Raw genomic sequence first — 16,317 nt, forward strand, 5'->3', positions numbered from 1 at the left:
GCTCTACTCAATACTCTGTAATGACCTATATGGGAAAAGAATCTTAAAAAGAGTGGATATATGTATATGTATAACTGATTCACTTTGCTGTACAGCAGAAACTAACACAACATTGTAAATCAAATATACTCCAATAAAAATTAATTAAATCCAAAAAATTGGTTTAAAACACTCTGTTGGCAAGGATGGTGTGAATTTTCTCATCTTTCTTTATGGGAATCTATCCATAGCCCAAGAAGACTCAAACTGAGTTTGACTATTGGTAGATTTATATTGGAGAACAAATTCCTCACCCATCACCCTTCCCCTTACCTATGTAAGTCACGTCCACGTAACGTGGATCCGAGGAACTGCTTCCCATCTGGTTCGTGGCGTTTACTGTGATGATGTATATCGTCCATATGGAGGTGTGCTTCTTGTTAAAGTAGCAGGAGTTGGGACCACCGGTTTTGTAGTCCGGACATTCATGGGTGAATGTCTCTCTGCAACGAGTAATATATTAGGAGTCAGTAAGAAAGTGGTAAAAAGAGTCTAGTATTTTCTTAATAGATCAATACCACTGGATTTTGGGGAACAGGCATTCCAGATGCAAAAACCAGAGCTGAAGAAGGGCTCCCCAAGTCCTTCTGCCCTTCCCATGTCAGCTGGGGGTGACAAAGGGAAGAGAGTGCTGGAGAACGGGTGGCAGGGTCACATCACAGCCCCAGTGACTCTGTTTCTCACCAACCCTTCCTGTCTACAGGTTGCTGTGGGCTTTGTGATATAAGCCCCCTGCCAATAAACACTTGAGTCTTCTGTGGCCAATGCACCGCTTTCCTCAGGGAACCACCATTGGGTCATCTCAGGACACTGGGACTTTCCCCTGCACATACACACGGGGTGGGGGTAATGCACGAGGCAGCATTTATTGCTCATATGTTTTGAATTACATTTCATTAAAAAACGATTAAAGGGAATACAAACTGCAGTGTATTTCCAATTACACTAAGTCAGCCACAGAGAAAAGTGACTCTGAAAGGAGATATTTCAGGCCCAAGAGGCTCCTTAGGCCACTCACGTTTAGACTTGGGGGCCTCCTCGCGAGACTCACCACAGAGGTGTGCAGGCGTATTCCACTTTGCTCGCCACCTTGAGTTCCTGAGACCTGTTTGCATGACACCCCTTTGGGTCCCAGAAGGGATGGCAGCTTTGCGTACCACTAAGTCCTGTCACTGGGAAGTGAGCCAGGTGTTTCTACTAGTAAATATTTTCTTCACTGGGGAAGGATACAGCCGTCCCTGGATTTCCAGGAGGGTCTCATTGTAACTGTGGCGAACTCCTTGCCCAGAGATCACCCTGTTTACTCTGCACTGCAATTTTAGCTCCCAATATGCCTTCTGGGAGATCATGGGTCCATGGATTTCCTAAGGAAAACACCTCATCTTCCTTTTCTTGTAGGGCTTGTTATTTTCTTGCACAAGAAACAAGTTCGAAAAGCTAATGTACCACGGTTGTCAAAGATTACATGATAATACTCTGAGGTTACGAAAGTAATGATTACAAAAAATGATAAATGGCACAAGATTGATAGATAAGCATCTAAAATTAACTAGCACCTAGGAAACACTTATACGTGACCTTGGGCTACAACCTAAACTTACGACAGGCAATGAGAACATTGCTGGATTGTGTTGCCGAGGTGGTGGCTGAGCTTATGTGCATGAGGGAGCTCGGCAGGGACATTAAGAGGAAGATGTGGACGCGTATGTTTGATTCCCTTCCTCCAGTAGCAGGAGTCTTATCGGTATCCATTCAGGGAAGCGTGGCAATTAACCCAGAGTCAGTGTTCCTGTGGCCCTGAGAGTGAGGACACCCCAGGTGCGCTTTGCTAGGAGAGAAGAGAACGTTTACCCTTCCTTGTGGTAAGTCAGCGTGTAATTGGTAGGTAATCCTCCGTCTGCCCCAGGCTTCCACCAGCAGGTGAATGTTTCCTTTTCGGGAGAACGACATTTAAAGATCTCAGGTTTTCCAGGAGGTGACTGTCCTAGAAAAAGCCAGAAGCCACTGGCATCAATATTAAGGTCTGTTCAACTCTTTGACCATTCTGCTGGTGACAGAAGCAGACTGATGGGGCCAGGCCAGTGATGAGGTCTCGGCGGGAGTAGGCCTAGGGGTGGAGGGCTCAGAAGTGCCAAGGTGTCAACATCCAGCAATACTCCTCTGTGGGCTGCGCTGAAGTTGGCAGGACTCAGAGAGAGAGATTTGCGGTGGGGGCGGGGTGTGTGCGTGAGTGTGTGTGTGTGTGTGTGTGTGTGTGCGTGTGCGCGCGCGCGTACTGTGAGATGGCGATGCTACACCATTTGATGTAGTTTCAACAACGGTGAGCATCAAGAGTGTAGGGACCCATATGGACTGAGGAAGAGGATGTGGCCCTGCTATAATCCCATGGAGTCTATGGAGCGGATACACACCCACAGCCCCATACAAAGAATTCTTCCCCAGGCACCAGCATCCTGTGGTCATTTGCTAATCCAATGCTCTCTGGACCTCTCCCCTCTGGCTCACTAACCACCATCTTTCTGCCATTCCCACACAATGAACCCAGCTCTCTTCTCCTGTTCTTTCACTGTATCACCGAGGCTCCCCCTTGAGCTGCTTCCTCCCCATCTTCTCTGTCCCTTCCTTTTCCCCTTCACTCTTCCTTGATTCCATTCACTTTTTTTTTTTTTGCGGTATGCGGGCCTCTCACTGTTGTGGCCTCTCCCGTTGCAGAGCACAGGCTCCGGACGCGCAGGCTCAGCGGCCTTGGCTCACGGGCCCAGCCGCCCGCGGCATGTGGGATCTTCCCGGACCGGGGCACGAACCCGTGTCCCCTGCATCGGCAGGTGAACTCTCAACCACTGCGCCACCAGGGAAGCCCTCCATTCAGCTTTGACCTCCGATTCAGCATCACAGTCTGGCTCCCCATCCTCCCTGCCTCCATTTCCTAATTTGGGTTTTTGGTCCCTTTTCCCTTATATTTCTCCCTCTCCCCCTGGGTCTTTATGGGTAGGAGGCATGGCAGCTCCTACAGGTGGCTGCACTTGCGGTTACTAGCTACCATCATTATCTAGGAGCTGTACTTAGTCCCAGCTGGAAGCTAGCAGGGCTGAAAGAGCTGATGTGGAAAACCCGATGCCAAGTGGATGAAGGTTTTGAGTTCCCTAATCCCCAAAGCTCTTGGTGAGCTGGCTCCCTCTTCTAATCCTTGTCTGTCAGGTCCAAAGAGGGAAACAGTGGCCCTGATGCTGCTGGGCTGGGGGCCCCATCCACAGTGAGCCACGTAACCCCAGTTGGTGTTTAGTTCAGGAAATCAGGAGCAGAGAGGAGAACTTCCAGGTGGTGGTCCCTCAGCCTCTGGGGCTTCTCTGTTTTCTGCCACACTTGCCCTTCACCCCTCACGCTGGCTCCCGGGTAGAACTGCTAGCAGGTTAGAAAGAGCAAGTTTGGAGGAGAACACAGGTGGGAAGACAGGGCACTAGGCAAAACCGCTGGAAAGAAGAACTGAATGGAAGGGGACGATGCGGTGCACAGGCTGGGGCCGAGGTCACCAGGCTGCGTGTCAGCCGGAGCCCAGCCACCTCCCAGCCCCCCGAAAACGGTCCACGCCAGACAGCCTGGGGTCAGCTCTGCCAATGTTTGTAATGTTGCTGTCCTCTACGGAACATTTCTTCAGGGTAATGTCACAGGGTGAAGCGATTTTTCGTTTGTTTGTTGTTGTGGCTATAGGGAGGAGTATGTGAGGTAGAAAGGAAAGTTTACTTTTAAAAAAGCACAAAACTTATGGCTCAATAATGGGCATCTTTAGAAGCCAATTAAGGCCACTGCTGATTATTTGAATACTTAAAATTTCGTTATGGATTATACTGCTCTCTGCGGTCCTTTTTCTCTGAAAGCTTCTCTCTCTCACATTTCACTGGTTATTAATAGTACCTGGAGGAAACTCAAGAGAGGAGGGTAAAGTTGTGAAATTATAATTAGTTAAATGTTTCTTTCACCCACTTTAGGGGAGATGGTTACAATGAATGGACAGTCTCACTATCCCTGTAAAATGACACAAACACAGGAACAACCACAGAGGTACCACACACAGGCACACACACACACACACACACACACACACACGCTCAAATAGAGCCCATATCAGAAGCACACCCACATACCACAGAGGAATAATATACACGGGTGCATACTTGTAGAAGTATACACCAGTACACACACAGGTACATACACAGAAATATACACCCACAAATGTGTACACAGACAGGTATACCCAGAGAAGCATTTGCAATCAGGCACATATAAGGAAGTTAAGATATACACAGGTATACAAAAGTATACACACCCAGAAATACGCAGTGGTAGATACACTGACGTGTACACACACAGGCTCACACACTCTAGTCTAGTTGTGAATTTCATTTCCCCATAACAGAGTTGGCTCTATACCCATTTCCCACCATGTAACAGCAATCCCCTTATAACTCTTTACAGGTTTTCAAAGATTTTTCTCACACACCTTTTCATCTGAGGTGGAAGAAACATCACTATTCTCACTTTGAAAATGTATAAATCCAGAGAGGTTAGGTAATTGGCTCAAGGTTGCACAGCTAGTAAGGGACAGAACCTGAACTGAAACTCTCGTCTGTTGTTGGTAGAGCTCTTTCCCTGCACTCCCAGAATGAGGATGGAAGTCAGCACAGTGACAGGATTTTGCATTAATTGCATTCATTCTTTTGCATTAATTTTTGCATTCATTTTAATCCCCAAAATATTGTAAATAATTTAATAGCAGCAAATGACATGGACATTTTCATTTCTCATAACTGCATTGCAAGAGGACTGTGACGGATTCTCCCCTCCTCTCATATAAACACCCCAGGGAATGAAAGAGAACAGGACAGTCTCTTACTTACCATTCAGAAGGTTGGTGTTGAGAAACAGTAGCAAAATGAAAACCACTGTGGATGCCACATTTTCCTTCATGTTGGCTCCCTTCTCTTTCCACAGGAAATGGATCAGAGGTTCACTGAAAGAGAAGGCACAGGCAACTCTTTTGAAACGACAGTCTGGTTAGGCACATGCACCACTTTACTCTGGGTGTTTGCAACTGATTCTTGCTCCTTGCTGAACGTGAATAACAAAACAGGAGGAAAGGAATGTAGGAAAATGTGACAAGGATGGCTTGGCTCAGAAGCATCGCTGCACACATGCTGGGAAATATGCCACCACCAGAGGTCATCAGATGACAATGTTCAAGGGCAGTCCAGCCGCAGCTGGCTCTTTGCACACACCCCAAGGAAAAATTGTTCTCTTTGCACCCCACAGTCAACTAACGATAGATCACCTGTTTTACGTGACATAGATTGTATTCCCTACAAAAGAATTGTTCTGGGAGGGCTTTGATCCTCCAGCCAAAATTAAGCCAGGCTGAAAAAGTCAGTGCATTCAGTTTAACTCCAACCTGGCCTCATGGATGCCACCAAGTAAGGGGGGCTTCGCCTGAAGGTTCAGGTTGAGAAGACTCTGGAAGCCTTCTGGGCGATGGGCATGGCTGCGAACGATGCAGTGAACTCTAGTGAACCTCCACATGGTTCCTTTTTCCCCTTTGGAAAAGCCCCATAAACAAGAAATGACAAATCCCAGTAATAATTCAAGTCCCTTGGGTTTCAGGAATTAAGCAAATTTTGAACCTGCAGGGGTTGGGAGTTTTGAGAAATTTATTATTATATTATTATTTTTACCCTTGGAACAACTTTTAAAGCCTCTAAATGTCCTTCTAAGAAAAAAGGATTTTTAAAGACATTTGGAAAAGGCTCATTAGTCTTTTTGGACTCCACACAACTCTCGGAAAACAATAGATTTGATGAAGTAAGTGTAAGTTCTTGGAAACCCATGGCTTACATTTTCCCTTTAAAATTTATGGGTTTTTTTAAATCAGGGGAAGGGCATCCAGGGGCAAGGCTGCCCGTCTAAGGACGTTGGAAATGACTGAGTGGTGTTTGACGAGCCCTGAAAAAGCCTTTGTCCATTCCTCCTGGTCAGAGGGCGGATCACCATCTGCCAGCCTCACACCACCTAACAGACAGCTTCTTGAAGCCTTCCACCTGCTACTACTCCCTCTGCGACGTACTCGGAAATAGAAATCTTAGTGACAGTAGAGGTTCGGTGCACACAGGAGCCATCAAGCGACTCTCTCATAACTGGGGCTCCTGGGTCAGTAACAACTCCTGTGAAGTAGCCAGTATCCTGTTCTTTGGGGACCTTCTAGTTGCTTTTTCAGGATTCTTTTTGAATATCCTCCCAGGTTACACGTTCTAAGCCACCTGCTCTATCTAACCCCTCAGGGTCATCTAATTAAATCAAGATGCTAAAGGCTCATAATGGGTTTCAAGTCATTCCTCCTATGTATGGAACACTTACCATGGGCCAGGCATCGTGCTGAGTGTCTTTTAAAAAATCTTTTTTGGCTGTGCTACGCAGCATGTGGGATCTTAGTTCCCTGACCAGGGATCGAGCCCGCACCCCCTGCATTGGAAGGGCAGAGTCTTAACCACTGGACTGCCAGGGAAGTCCCTGTGCTGAGTGTCTTAATCATCCAGATTGCACTGAGCCCTCACAGTACCCCTGTGCATAGCATGGGCTATTACAATCCCCCCCTTTTTTAATTTAATTTTTATTTTATATGGGAGTAGGTTCATTTACAATGCTGTTTCGGGCGTACAACAAAGTGGATCAATTATACATATACGTATATCCATTCTTTTTCAGATTCTTTTCCCGTATAGGTTGTTACAGAATATTGGACAGAGTTCCCTGTGCTATACAGTAGGTTCTCGCTGATTATCAATTTTATACATAGTAGTGTGTATCTGTTTATCCCAGCCTCCTAATTTACGCCTCCCCCCAACCTTTCCCCTTTGGTAACCATAAGTTTGTTTTCTAAGTCTGTGAGTCTGTTTCCTTTTTGTAAATAAGTTCATTTGTATCATTTTTAAAGATGCCACATGTAAGTGATATCATCTGATATTTGTCTTTCTCCATTACCACCCCTTTTAACAGAAGAGGAAATGAAAGTGTAGAATGGCGTGGTAAATTGTCAGTCACGTGCCATTGGGAGAGAGGAATCCGGCAAATCTGAGAGCGTCTGATGAATCATCCTCGTTTGTGGACAGTGTGTGATGAACGTGCAATTATTCCCCATTCTATGGGGGAGACGGTGGAGACCACAGTGACTGAGTCAAGGTGAACAGCACCCCAGCCTCGAACGGGTGTGGAGTCAAGACAGCCAAGACTCAGCGAGCTCAACCGCCATACTTGTGCCTGAGGATCTCAAACACCGCTGTTCTCCCTAATCCAGCTTCACTGGATCCATCTAGACCTGAAAGAGTTTTTTTGTCCTAAAGATCTGATCTCAGCCTGGCTTGGGGATGGGAATTCTACCTACTGGCTGAAGAAGTTCTATAATATCATTTTATTGAAACTTCCCTTCTCTTTTTGCATCAAAATACTTGAGATCAACTGCTATAAATCACACCTTTTGGGCGAGGTCACGTGCTAACTAGACAGCTCTTCCAAATCAGGGCTCCACATGTTTTGAAAAAGAAATGCCTGGATGGGGAGCAGGGTGGAGCAGACAGGAGCAGATACTTTCATCACTTATGCTTCCTGGTATGCTGGTCCAGGCTCAAAGAAACTCTCCTAAATAAAGTTTTCCAATAAAAATGCTTTCAGGAAGCATTTTATAAACTAAAAAGGAATGAGCTCCTCTGGGATTTCCTAAGATATCCTGGAATCTGTTGACTAGCCATGGGTAGTTTCTGACACCTTGAAACCCCCATGTCAGGGAATTGGACACACTCATAGTGGTCTCATTACTGTGTTTCAATATATAATGATTCCCAACTCATCCTACAACTGACTCTCCAGCAGGGTAAACACAGTGGGGTAAGTAAACCTTCAGAGAGAAAGATAACCCCAACTGCCCATTTTGCTATGCTGACTGTTAACCTGACCATCTGTTGTGGTCTCTCCCCACACTAGGCATACCTCCTGCCGTCCACTGATCATTTTTATGGCTGGTGGACATGAGGCTGGGGATACATTTGGTTTTTGTCTCAAACTAAAAATAGAGTTACAGTATGATCCAGCAATCCCACCCTTGGGCATATATCCAGAAAGGACAACAATTCTAATTCGAAAAGATACATGCACCCCAATGTTCACAGCAGCACTATTTACAATAGCCAAGACATAGAAACAATCTAAATGTCCATCAACAGATGAATGGATAAAGAAGATGTGGTGTATATATACAATGGAATATTACTCAGCCGTAAAAAAGAGTGAAACAATGCCATTTGCAGCAATGTGGATTACCTAGAGATTATCATACTAAGTAAAATAAGTCAGACAAAGACAAATATAATATGATATAACTTACATGTGGAATCTAAAAATGTTGATACAAATTAACTTATTTACAAAACAGAAACAGGCTCACAGACATGGAAAACAAACTTAAGGTTACCAAAGGGGAAAGTCGGGGGGAGGGATAAATTAGGAGGTTGGGATTAACAGATACCACTATACATAAACAACAAGATCCTACTGTATAGCACAGGGAACTATATTCAATACCTTGTAATAACCTATAATGGAAAAGAATCCAAAAAAGATATTATAGTCAGATCTGAAGTCTGACTCACTTTGCTGTTTGCTGTACACCAGAAACTAACACAACATTGTAAACCAACTATACTTCAATGAAAAAAGTGTAAATAACTTAAAAAATTTTTTGTTTTTGTCTCTCTGAGTCAACTCCCCCATTGCAGCAGGATCTTGGTCAAGATTATTCACTCTAAGTGGGGCTGGAACATCTGAAGAGTGTCCACAGGCCGCTTTTAGTGATGGTTATAGTGGTAAATGGCTCCAAATATTTGGAGTGCAACTAGGAAAAAGTTAGCCCTATACTCCCACCAGAGGACAGCTATCTTGGTTTCACTCCTCAGTAGCTCCCCTAGTGTGACTGTGGTTTAAAAATGCAAAAATTAAAACTGAAAAGCAGGTCTGTAGCAAGTCAGCAGCCTCCACGCCTTGCCCATGACAAACTGTCTTGGCTTCCTCGCTTCTGAATCCTCAGAGACCCTCCCATCTTTACGCTCCTCCGTAATCTTATTCAAATGTGCCTTCTCACGGTGCTACGTCCCACTCTGGTATGACCCCACAAACCCTCTTCTTCCTCACCTTGCTCTGCATTAATGCTCATCTGGTTCAGATTCTCCGTCCAAACGCTTCCCTTCATCACTCTTTTCCCTTAAGCCAAGTCTCATCTACACAGGCCAAGAGTTGAGAAAGCAGGGGCAGGACAGGAGTGGAGACGCAGACGTAGAGAATGGACTTGAGGACACGGGGAGGGGGAAGGGTAAGCTGGGACAAAGTGAGAGAGTGGCATGGACATATATACACTACCAAATGTAAAATAGATAGCTAGTGGGAAGCAGCCGCATAGTATAGGGAGATCAGCTCGGTGTTTTGTGTCCACCTAGAGGGGTGGCATAGGGAGGCTGGGAGGGAGACGCAAGGAGGAGATATGGAGATCTATGTATACGTATAGCTGATTCACTTTGTTATACAGCAGAAACTAACACACCATTGTAAAGCAATTATACGCCAATAAGGGTGTTAAAAAAAAAAACAAAACACAGACCTGAGCTTTCACCCTTTACCCCCTGGTAGACTTATCTACCTATGCTGGCTCATCCAGGCCTCGAGCCAATCCCAGACGCCAGAAATCTCAGTCCTACCATTTTGTGGGACTTGCTCCCAAGACCTGGTGTCAGGTGGTCTTGAAGTGAATGCAATTCTCACCTTGTCTTGCCTCATCTGCTACTGTTGCCCCAATGCTCTACTCAGATTTTGACTCAGTTTCCCTGACTCTAGAAATGAACCTAGCATGCTGGGCAGGGATTCTGAGGACCTACCTAGCTCTTGCAAGCCCAATTCCCATGGATAAGCAGGGCCCCATCCAAGATTTGAATTTCTTTAAAGAATGTCACACATGTGAAATGCACAAATCATAAGTATTCTGCTCAATGAATTATCACAAAGTGAATATGTCTTTGTTACCATCAGGTCAAGAAATAGAACACTAATAGCATCCCAGAAGTCTCCCTGGTGCCTCGCCCCAATCTCTACCCACCCCTTCCCAAGAGGAACCACTCTTCTGACTTAACACTGCAGATTAATTTTGCTTACTTTTGGACTTTATAGAAATAGAATCATACAATATGCATTTTTTGAGTGGGTGTGTCTGGCTTCTTTCATTCCACATTGTTGTATGATTCAATCTTGTTGTTACATGGACTCATACAAAATTCATTTTCACTTCACCTCATTCATCTTCATTCATATTACATTGAATGAAAGACCATAATTTATTTCCTCATTCTACTCTTGATGGACATTTGAGGGTTCCAGTTTTTGGTAAACTTTGGATTTTGCTAAGATCGATCAAGACTCCGATGGCAGGGGAGCCCTGCACACCTCATACCCACTTTGCGCTCCTCCCCAACTTTCAGTTCTCTACCATCAATGGTTAGGACACCACCTGCCACACCTCCTGACTATAAATGCAAATTAAGTTCCAAATGCCTGTCTGGTCCTAAAAATGCAAACAATCTCATTTCTTGCAAACAAATTTGAAATACATTCACCCATTGTTTCAAATGTTGGGGATTGTGTTAGCTGCTCCCTTTGGGGTCTGCTGGGTTGGTGTCCTCTGCCCTCTGGGTCTCCTTACCTGTTGCTCCACCTGTTAGATGGCCTGAGGCTAAAAAAACAGGGCCAGAACCCCACAGGTACCTTTTGACTTCCAGGAATCTGGCATGTCTTTCCAATATAGAATGCTAATATTTAGTTTGGAAAGCAGAGGACATAATCTGCTAAGGGTGGGGAGAGCAGCAGGAAGGATTAGCTATTTCACACCAGGCTCAAGATTAAGGCCATTTTACAAGCTCTGCCCCAAATCAATGGTCAATGACTGTAGAGAGAATAAGTGAATCCCTGAAGCCTTCAAGTTGAAAAAGCAGAACAAGAATCTAAGATAGGGGATGCTAATCTGCACGCAGAAGAACTGGTCCTGTGCTAGTATTGTCAAACACTGGACTTAGAGCCAGCTTAGCGTTCTGTCTTTGACAGGGGAATCTGAAGAGGTTTTCAGGATAACATGGCAGCCACTCCTGAATGCAGACATTGAATGCTGCGGATACAGTGCTAGGAGAACCCCGGCCTGAGTGTGGGGAGGTGAAGGTCCTAGCTCTTCCTGGGTTGCATGCAAACATGTGCCCACAGCACTGAAGTGTTTATCTGTCCATAGCCCAGAAATCATAGTTACACATTTGTTTGAAATTTCACAGCAGGACGTTTGCTCATATGTCATCCATTATTATTTTTCTTTTCTTTTCTTGTCTTTTTTTTATCACTGCAATGATCAAGTTTACATTTTATTGCTTCTCAAACAGGTTGCCTTCTCATTCCCTGTCCTGAGATATCCTTTGGTGGGAAACATCTAGCACTTTCCATAAGGGAACCACTTCTATGTAAAATGACCATCCCAGTCGAACCCAGCAGTTTAGTCAGAACATCATGGCTGTGTGGATGTTACTAGAAATAGTAGAGAGACAGTTAGAGAATGTCCACCTCTGATTCCAGACACCCCCTCCCTCCTCCCATGTGAATCCCAGCACTTCTCGAACTTCTTGAAGACTCTCTGTCTGTGAAAATGCATCTAAGCAGAGGGAGTAGGCTGTGCATGACCACAGCTGTGTGATGTAAGAGGTACGCAATTAGCAGAGATCGGATTTGTCCAAACTGGAGCAAAATCAGGGTTGGTACTGCACCTGGGGACTTATATAGAAAGATCTCCTGGCCCCTAACCTAACTGGGGTAAATCGCTCACGGTGATGTATGTGCCTTTGCACGGGAGTCACTTTAATAAAACAGGACACTGAATGCTTCCCCATGGCTGGAGGCATCGCTTCCAAATCCAATTACACCAACTCCTCTCACTGGCCGCAACATCCCAGCAGCATCTTTGCTCTCAGAGAGGCTTATTTTCACTCAGCCTCCTGGGCTTGAAGGCAAGAATAGGAACTGGGTGAGTTTCAATTTTCCCCAGTCAGTGCACACTTCAGACAGATGGTGGAAATTGCCCTTTGGCTCGATTTTCAGAGGAACTAGTTCCTCATAAGACCATCAATTAAAAAAATCCACAGGGCTTCCCTGGTGGCACAGTGGTGGAGAGTCCGCCTGCCGATGCAGGGGACACGGGTTCGTGCCCTGGTCCGGGAGGATCCCACATGCCGTGGAGCGGCTGGGCCCTTGAGCCATGGCCACTGGGCCTGCGCGTCCGGAGCCTGTGCTCCACAGCGGGAGAGGCCACAGCAGTGAGAGGCCCGCATACCAAAAAAAAAAAAAAAAAAAAAAAAAAATCCACAAATTGTACATTAAGTTTTGTAGTTTACAAAGCTTTTCCAGACTCCAGTGGTTTTCAGTCCAGGATTCACATTAGAACCATGTAGGGAACTTCTTAAATGGACAAACTCCTATGTCTCGCAAGAGGTTCTGATTGATTCAGAGCTGGGTCCACTGGCACATGGACATTTTAACAAAGCCCTCCAGATGATTTCAATGTAAAGTCAGGGCTGGGAACCACTGATGCCGCCTAACACATATAATGTCTCTGCTAGGAGGCTTCCCTCGATGGGAGAGGAAACCGAGGCTCAGAGAGGTAGCTGGCTTTGCTCACCATCACACAGCTCAGCCAGCACAGCAGAAATGGGAATCCAGTCTTTAGACTGGGAGTCCTGCCTCAAATTAACAACACCACCAAAGACAAAATGACAAAACATTTACACGGTGATCTGTAGTGTTTAAAGCACTTTCACATCATGGTCATATTTTATTCTTACAATAATCCTGTGCAGAGGCAGGAAAGCTATTATTGTTCCTACTACTATGTCATGGCTCCCATGTCAAAGATGAGGAGATGGAAGCCCAAGGGGGTAAGTGGTTTAAACCAACAAGCTTATCTTAAAAGCCTCCAGTGTGCTCAGAACTGCGTGGTGATAAAATCAGCAAACCCTCGTGTAGGACACACTACATGCCAGGCACTGAGATGTAAGTTCTATGAATATGTCCATTTTACAGATGAGGACACTGGAGCCCAGAGAGGCTCCATGAGTTGTCTGAGGTCACACAGCTAGTGAGCAGTGTATGGAGGGAGAGGAACTCTGCAGCTGGGCTCCATGATCTGGGTTGTTAACCACCATGCTTTGCACTTCTGATGGCTACAGAGGAGTAGTGGCCCCTACCTTCAAGAAGCTCCAACGCACAGAACCCAGCCCGGCCATGGCTTGGTGGACAGGTCAGAGGACCTTGGGACCACGGGTTCTGAGCCAACTAAGGCATCCCTCTTTCTGATAAAGGGCTCTCTCAGCACACTCTCCCTTCCCAAAGTCGGCTCTGATACAGGGTGCTGCGGGGATCTAGGTATGGTCCTTCAATAGCAGTGGATGTTCCTCGGGCACTGCTTCTAGAGTCTGTTCTGGGCACCACTGCCCATCCCAGATACAACGGGTCAAAATTTTTGGAGGGTGGGACCTAGGAAGGGGCATTTTTTAAATTAAAAAATGTTATTGGAATATAATTGTGCAGCATTAGCTAAAACCTCTATCAAGTCACATAACAATCATTTCTGTGATGGGAACAATTAAGATCTAGTCGCCTAGAAACTTTGAAGTTTATAGTACATTGTTGTCTATAATGACTACGCTCTGCATGAGATCTCCAGGGCTTATTTATCTACTGATTGCAAGCTGGTACTGGAAGGGGCATTTTTAACAAGCACTTAGGTGATTCTTAAGGAGCCCTGATTATAGCATAAAGGACTAGGCAAGGCAGCTACTGGTTAGGGGGTAGGATTGGATCCGCCTCCATCCTCTGGGCCTGGAAAGGGCATTTTCCTAAAAGGACTGCCCTGAGCTGAGGGTTCCTTGTGAGGAGGGCTACGAGGTCAAGGGCACTCTCCCCGGGAGTGTAGGTCTACACAGGGAGCAACTGTTACATTTTCAAGGAATGTTGTAAGCCAGCGGGCTTCCTGTTGGTAGCTTGAAATCAGCTGTAGTGGGAGTACTTCTATGGTGGGAATTGGCAAATGCTATAAATCAGAATGTTTCTTTCTTCTTGTTTTTCTCCTGGAAGAGCAGTTGTTAAACTTTGACCAGCATACCCCTCGCTCCACCTCTCTGGGCTCGGCGTCCCCCCATGTAAGAGGAGGACTTGGGGGCAGTTGAAACTTTCAGGCCAGCTTAATGCAGGCTTGCAGGGAGCCCTTTCTGACTGGGGGAGACCTCGTGAACCCAGGATCCCTTCCCTCCTCCCTTTCCTCTCATCTGCCTCCCCCTCTGTGCTGACTTAACCCGGCCTTCCTCGGGGTCCTGGTCAGACTCCCCCCATTGCTGCCTCTGTTTGTTGAGGCTGCAAGGTTATTATTTTGCTCCTTCCTGTTGACAACTGCATCGGAGGTTAGTGGGACTTCCAATTGCTTAACACGTTAGCTTTCTAGATATGGTACGCAACACCAAAATCAAACAAACGAACCCCCCGTAACCGTAAGCCAAAAACTCGGCTCACCTTGACCCTTGTAAGTGCGCCTCTCACAGTAGCTTGGCTCTTCTGTGATAGAACATTTTCAGTGTGTGTCTATTCACCCAGCCCGGAGAGTGCCCTGACCTGCCTGCCACAGCTTTCCATAGCTGGGGCCACTTGAGCTCCACCTGCAGGCTCTGGGCACGATACCCATGCAGTGAGAGAAGCCCAGGGAAGGCTTGCATCGGGTCCTGTTCTGTTCCTGGTGCTGGAATCCTGCGTGGTCAACTGTTAAGACCCCATTTCTTCCATAACAGGCCCTTCAGGCCCTGGATCTCTGCTCAGTGCCCAGATCAGTGGCTGACTCCTAGGGCCAGCCTGCATCCCCGTATTCTGTTGGCCCCAGCATCCATGGTGTGTGGCTGGACCGTCTTTCTGAATGCCTGGCAGAATTCCCAGATGCTGCCTCCTTACAGCTCAGCTTGTCGCCTGACCCCTTCCGTCTTGCGCTGTCCCTCTCATTGTCGACTCTCCTGCTCTTCTTGGGAGGAATGATAGGTTTCAAGGTCCTGGCCCCTTCTCATCCTGGTCCGTCTCATTCCTAGAGAGCAGTAAAGCGCCCCTCTGCATTCTTCTTTTTCTAATAAGTTTATTTATTTATTTATTTATGGCTTCATCGGGTCTTCGTTGCTGCACGCAGGCTTTCTCTAGTTGCGGTGAGCGGGGTCTCCTCTTCGTTGCAGTGCGCGGGCTTCTCATTGCGGTGTCTTCTCTTATTGCGGAGCACGGGCTCTAGATGCGCAGGCTTCAGTAGTTGTGGCTCGTGGGCTCTAGAGCACAGGCTCAGCAGTTGTGGCGCACGGGCTTAGTTGCTCCGCGGCATGTGGGATCTTCCCGGACCAGGGCTCGAACCCATGTCCCCTGCATTGGCAGGCAGATTCTTAACCACTGCGCCACCAGGGAAGTCCCCTGAAGTCCCCCTCTGCATTCTTGATATCAACCAGGTTTAATCTCTGCACACTTCCGAAAGTTTCACACCTTCTCATTTACCCATTTTGCTCAGTAATTCTATTATCTGTCTGTTTTCACATCTGGCTCACCTCCCTGTCAAAATATGCTCAGCCTCGTCTAACATGCATGTGCAGGCACACAGACTAATAATAACAGCCCAGATCAGCCCCCTTCCTCCCACCCTGCAGCCCAGAGCAGGTGAACAATTGCTACCATGTGACTCCTGCACATTCCCAGAAAAATCCCTCGGCCATTTAAAGAGATCATAGGTGTGTCCTCTTCCACCCTGGAGGAAATTCATTGGTGAAATTGGAAGTGGCAGCAGCCACGTGACGGAGGAAGAGCATCCGGACTCAACCAGAAGATCAGCTTGAATTATGCCAGGGGAGGGCGGGCCTGGCCAGGTCTGAGTAATAAGGTAACTTGTTTCTTTTTTTTTTCCTGTTTCACCAGGATACTTAAATATGGTTGAGTATTCATTCATTCATTTATCAAATATTAATATTTATCTCCTTCACCTTCTTCAAGCCATTGCTTAAATGTCACCTTATCAGCAAGATCTTCGTTGACCACTGTCTTCAAACCCCATCTCCAGCACTGTTCCACATTCTTCATCCCTCACCCCACTTTACTGTTCTC

The 16,317-nt window shown here is 46.3% G+C and overlaps 1 protein-coding gene across 4 annotated transcripts in view; it reads right to left on the bottom strand.

Moving 5' to 3' along the window:
* The window catches only part of PRLR (prolactin receptor), a 165,154-nt gene that overhangs the window by 11,491 nt on the left and 137,346 nt on the right, over positions 1–16,317 (bottom strand). For 3 of the 4 annotated variants that reach the window (XM_067730505.1, XM_067730503.1, XM_067730504.1), the window contains 3 exons: positions 4,935–5,047; positions 1,891–2,023; positions 313–482 (listed from right to left, as the gene is read on the bottom strand). In XM_067730505.1, coding sequence (XP_067586606.1) covers positions 313–482; positions 1,891–2,023; positions 4,935–5,004 — 373 coding nt within the window. In that variant the 5' untranslated portion in view covers positions 5,005–5,047. The remainder of the gene's footprint in view (positions 1–312; positions 483–1,890; positions 2,024–4,934; positions 5,048–16,317) is intronic. The other variant, XM_067730507.1, reaches the window with a different exon arrangement.

Source organism: Pseudorca crassidens, chromosome 3, assembly GCF_039906515.1.
Source record: "Pseudorca crassidens isolate mPseCra1 chromosome 3, mPseCra1.hap1, whole genome shotgun sequence".
In the NCBI taxonomy this organism is placed as follows: Eukaryota; Metazoa; Chordata; class Mammalia; order Artiodactyla; family Delphinidae; genus Pseudorca; species Pseudorca crassidens.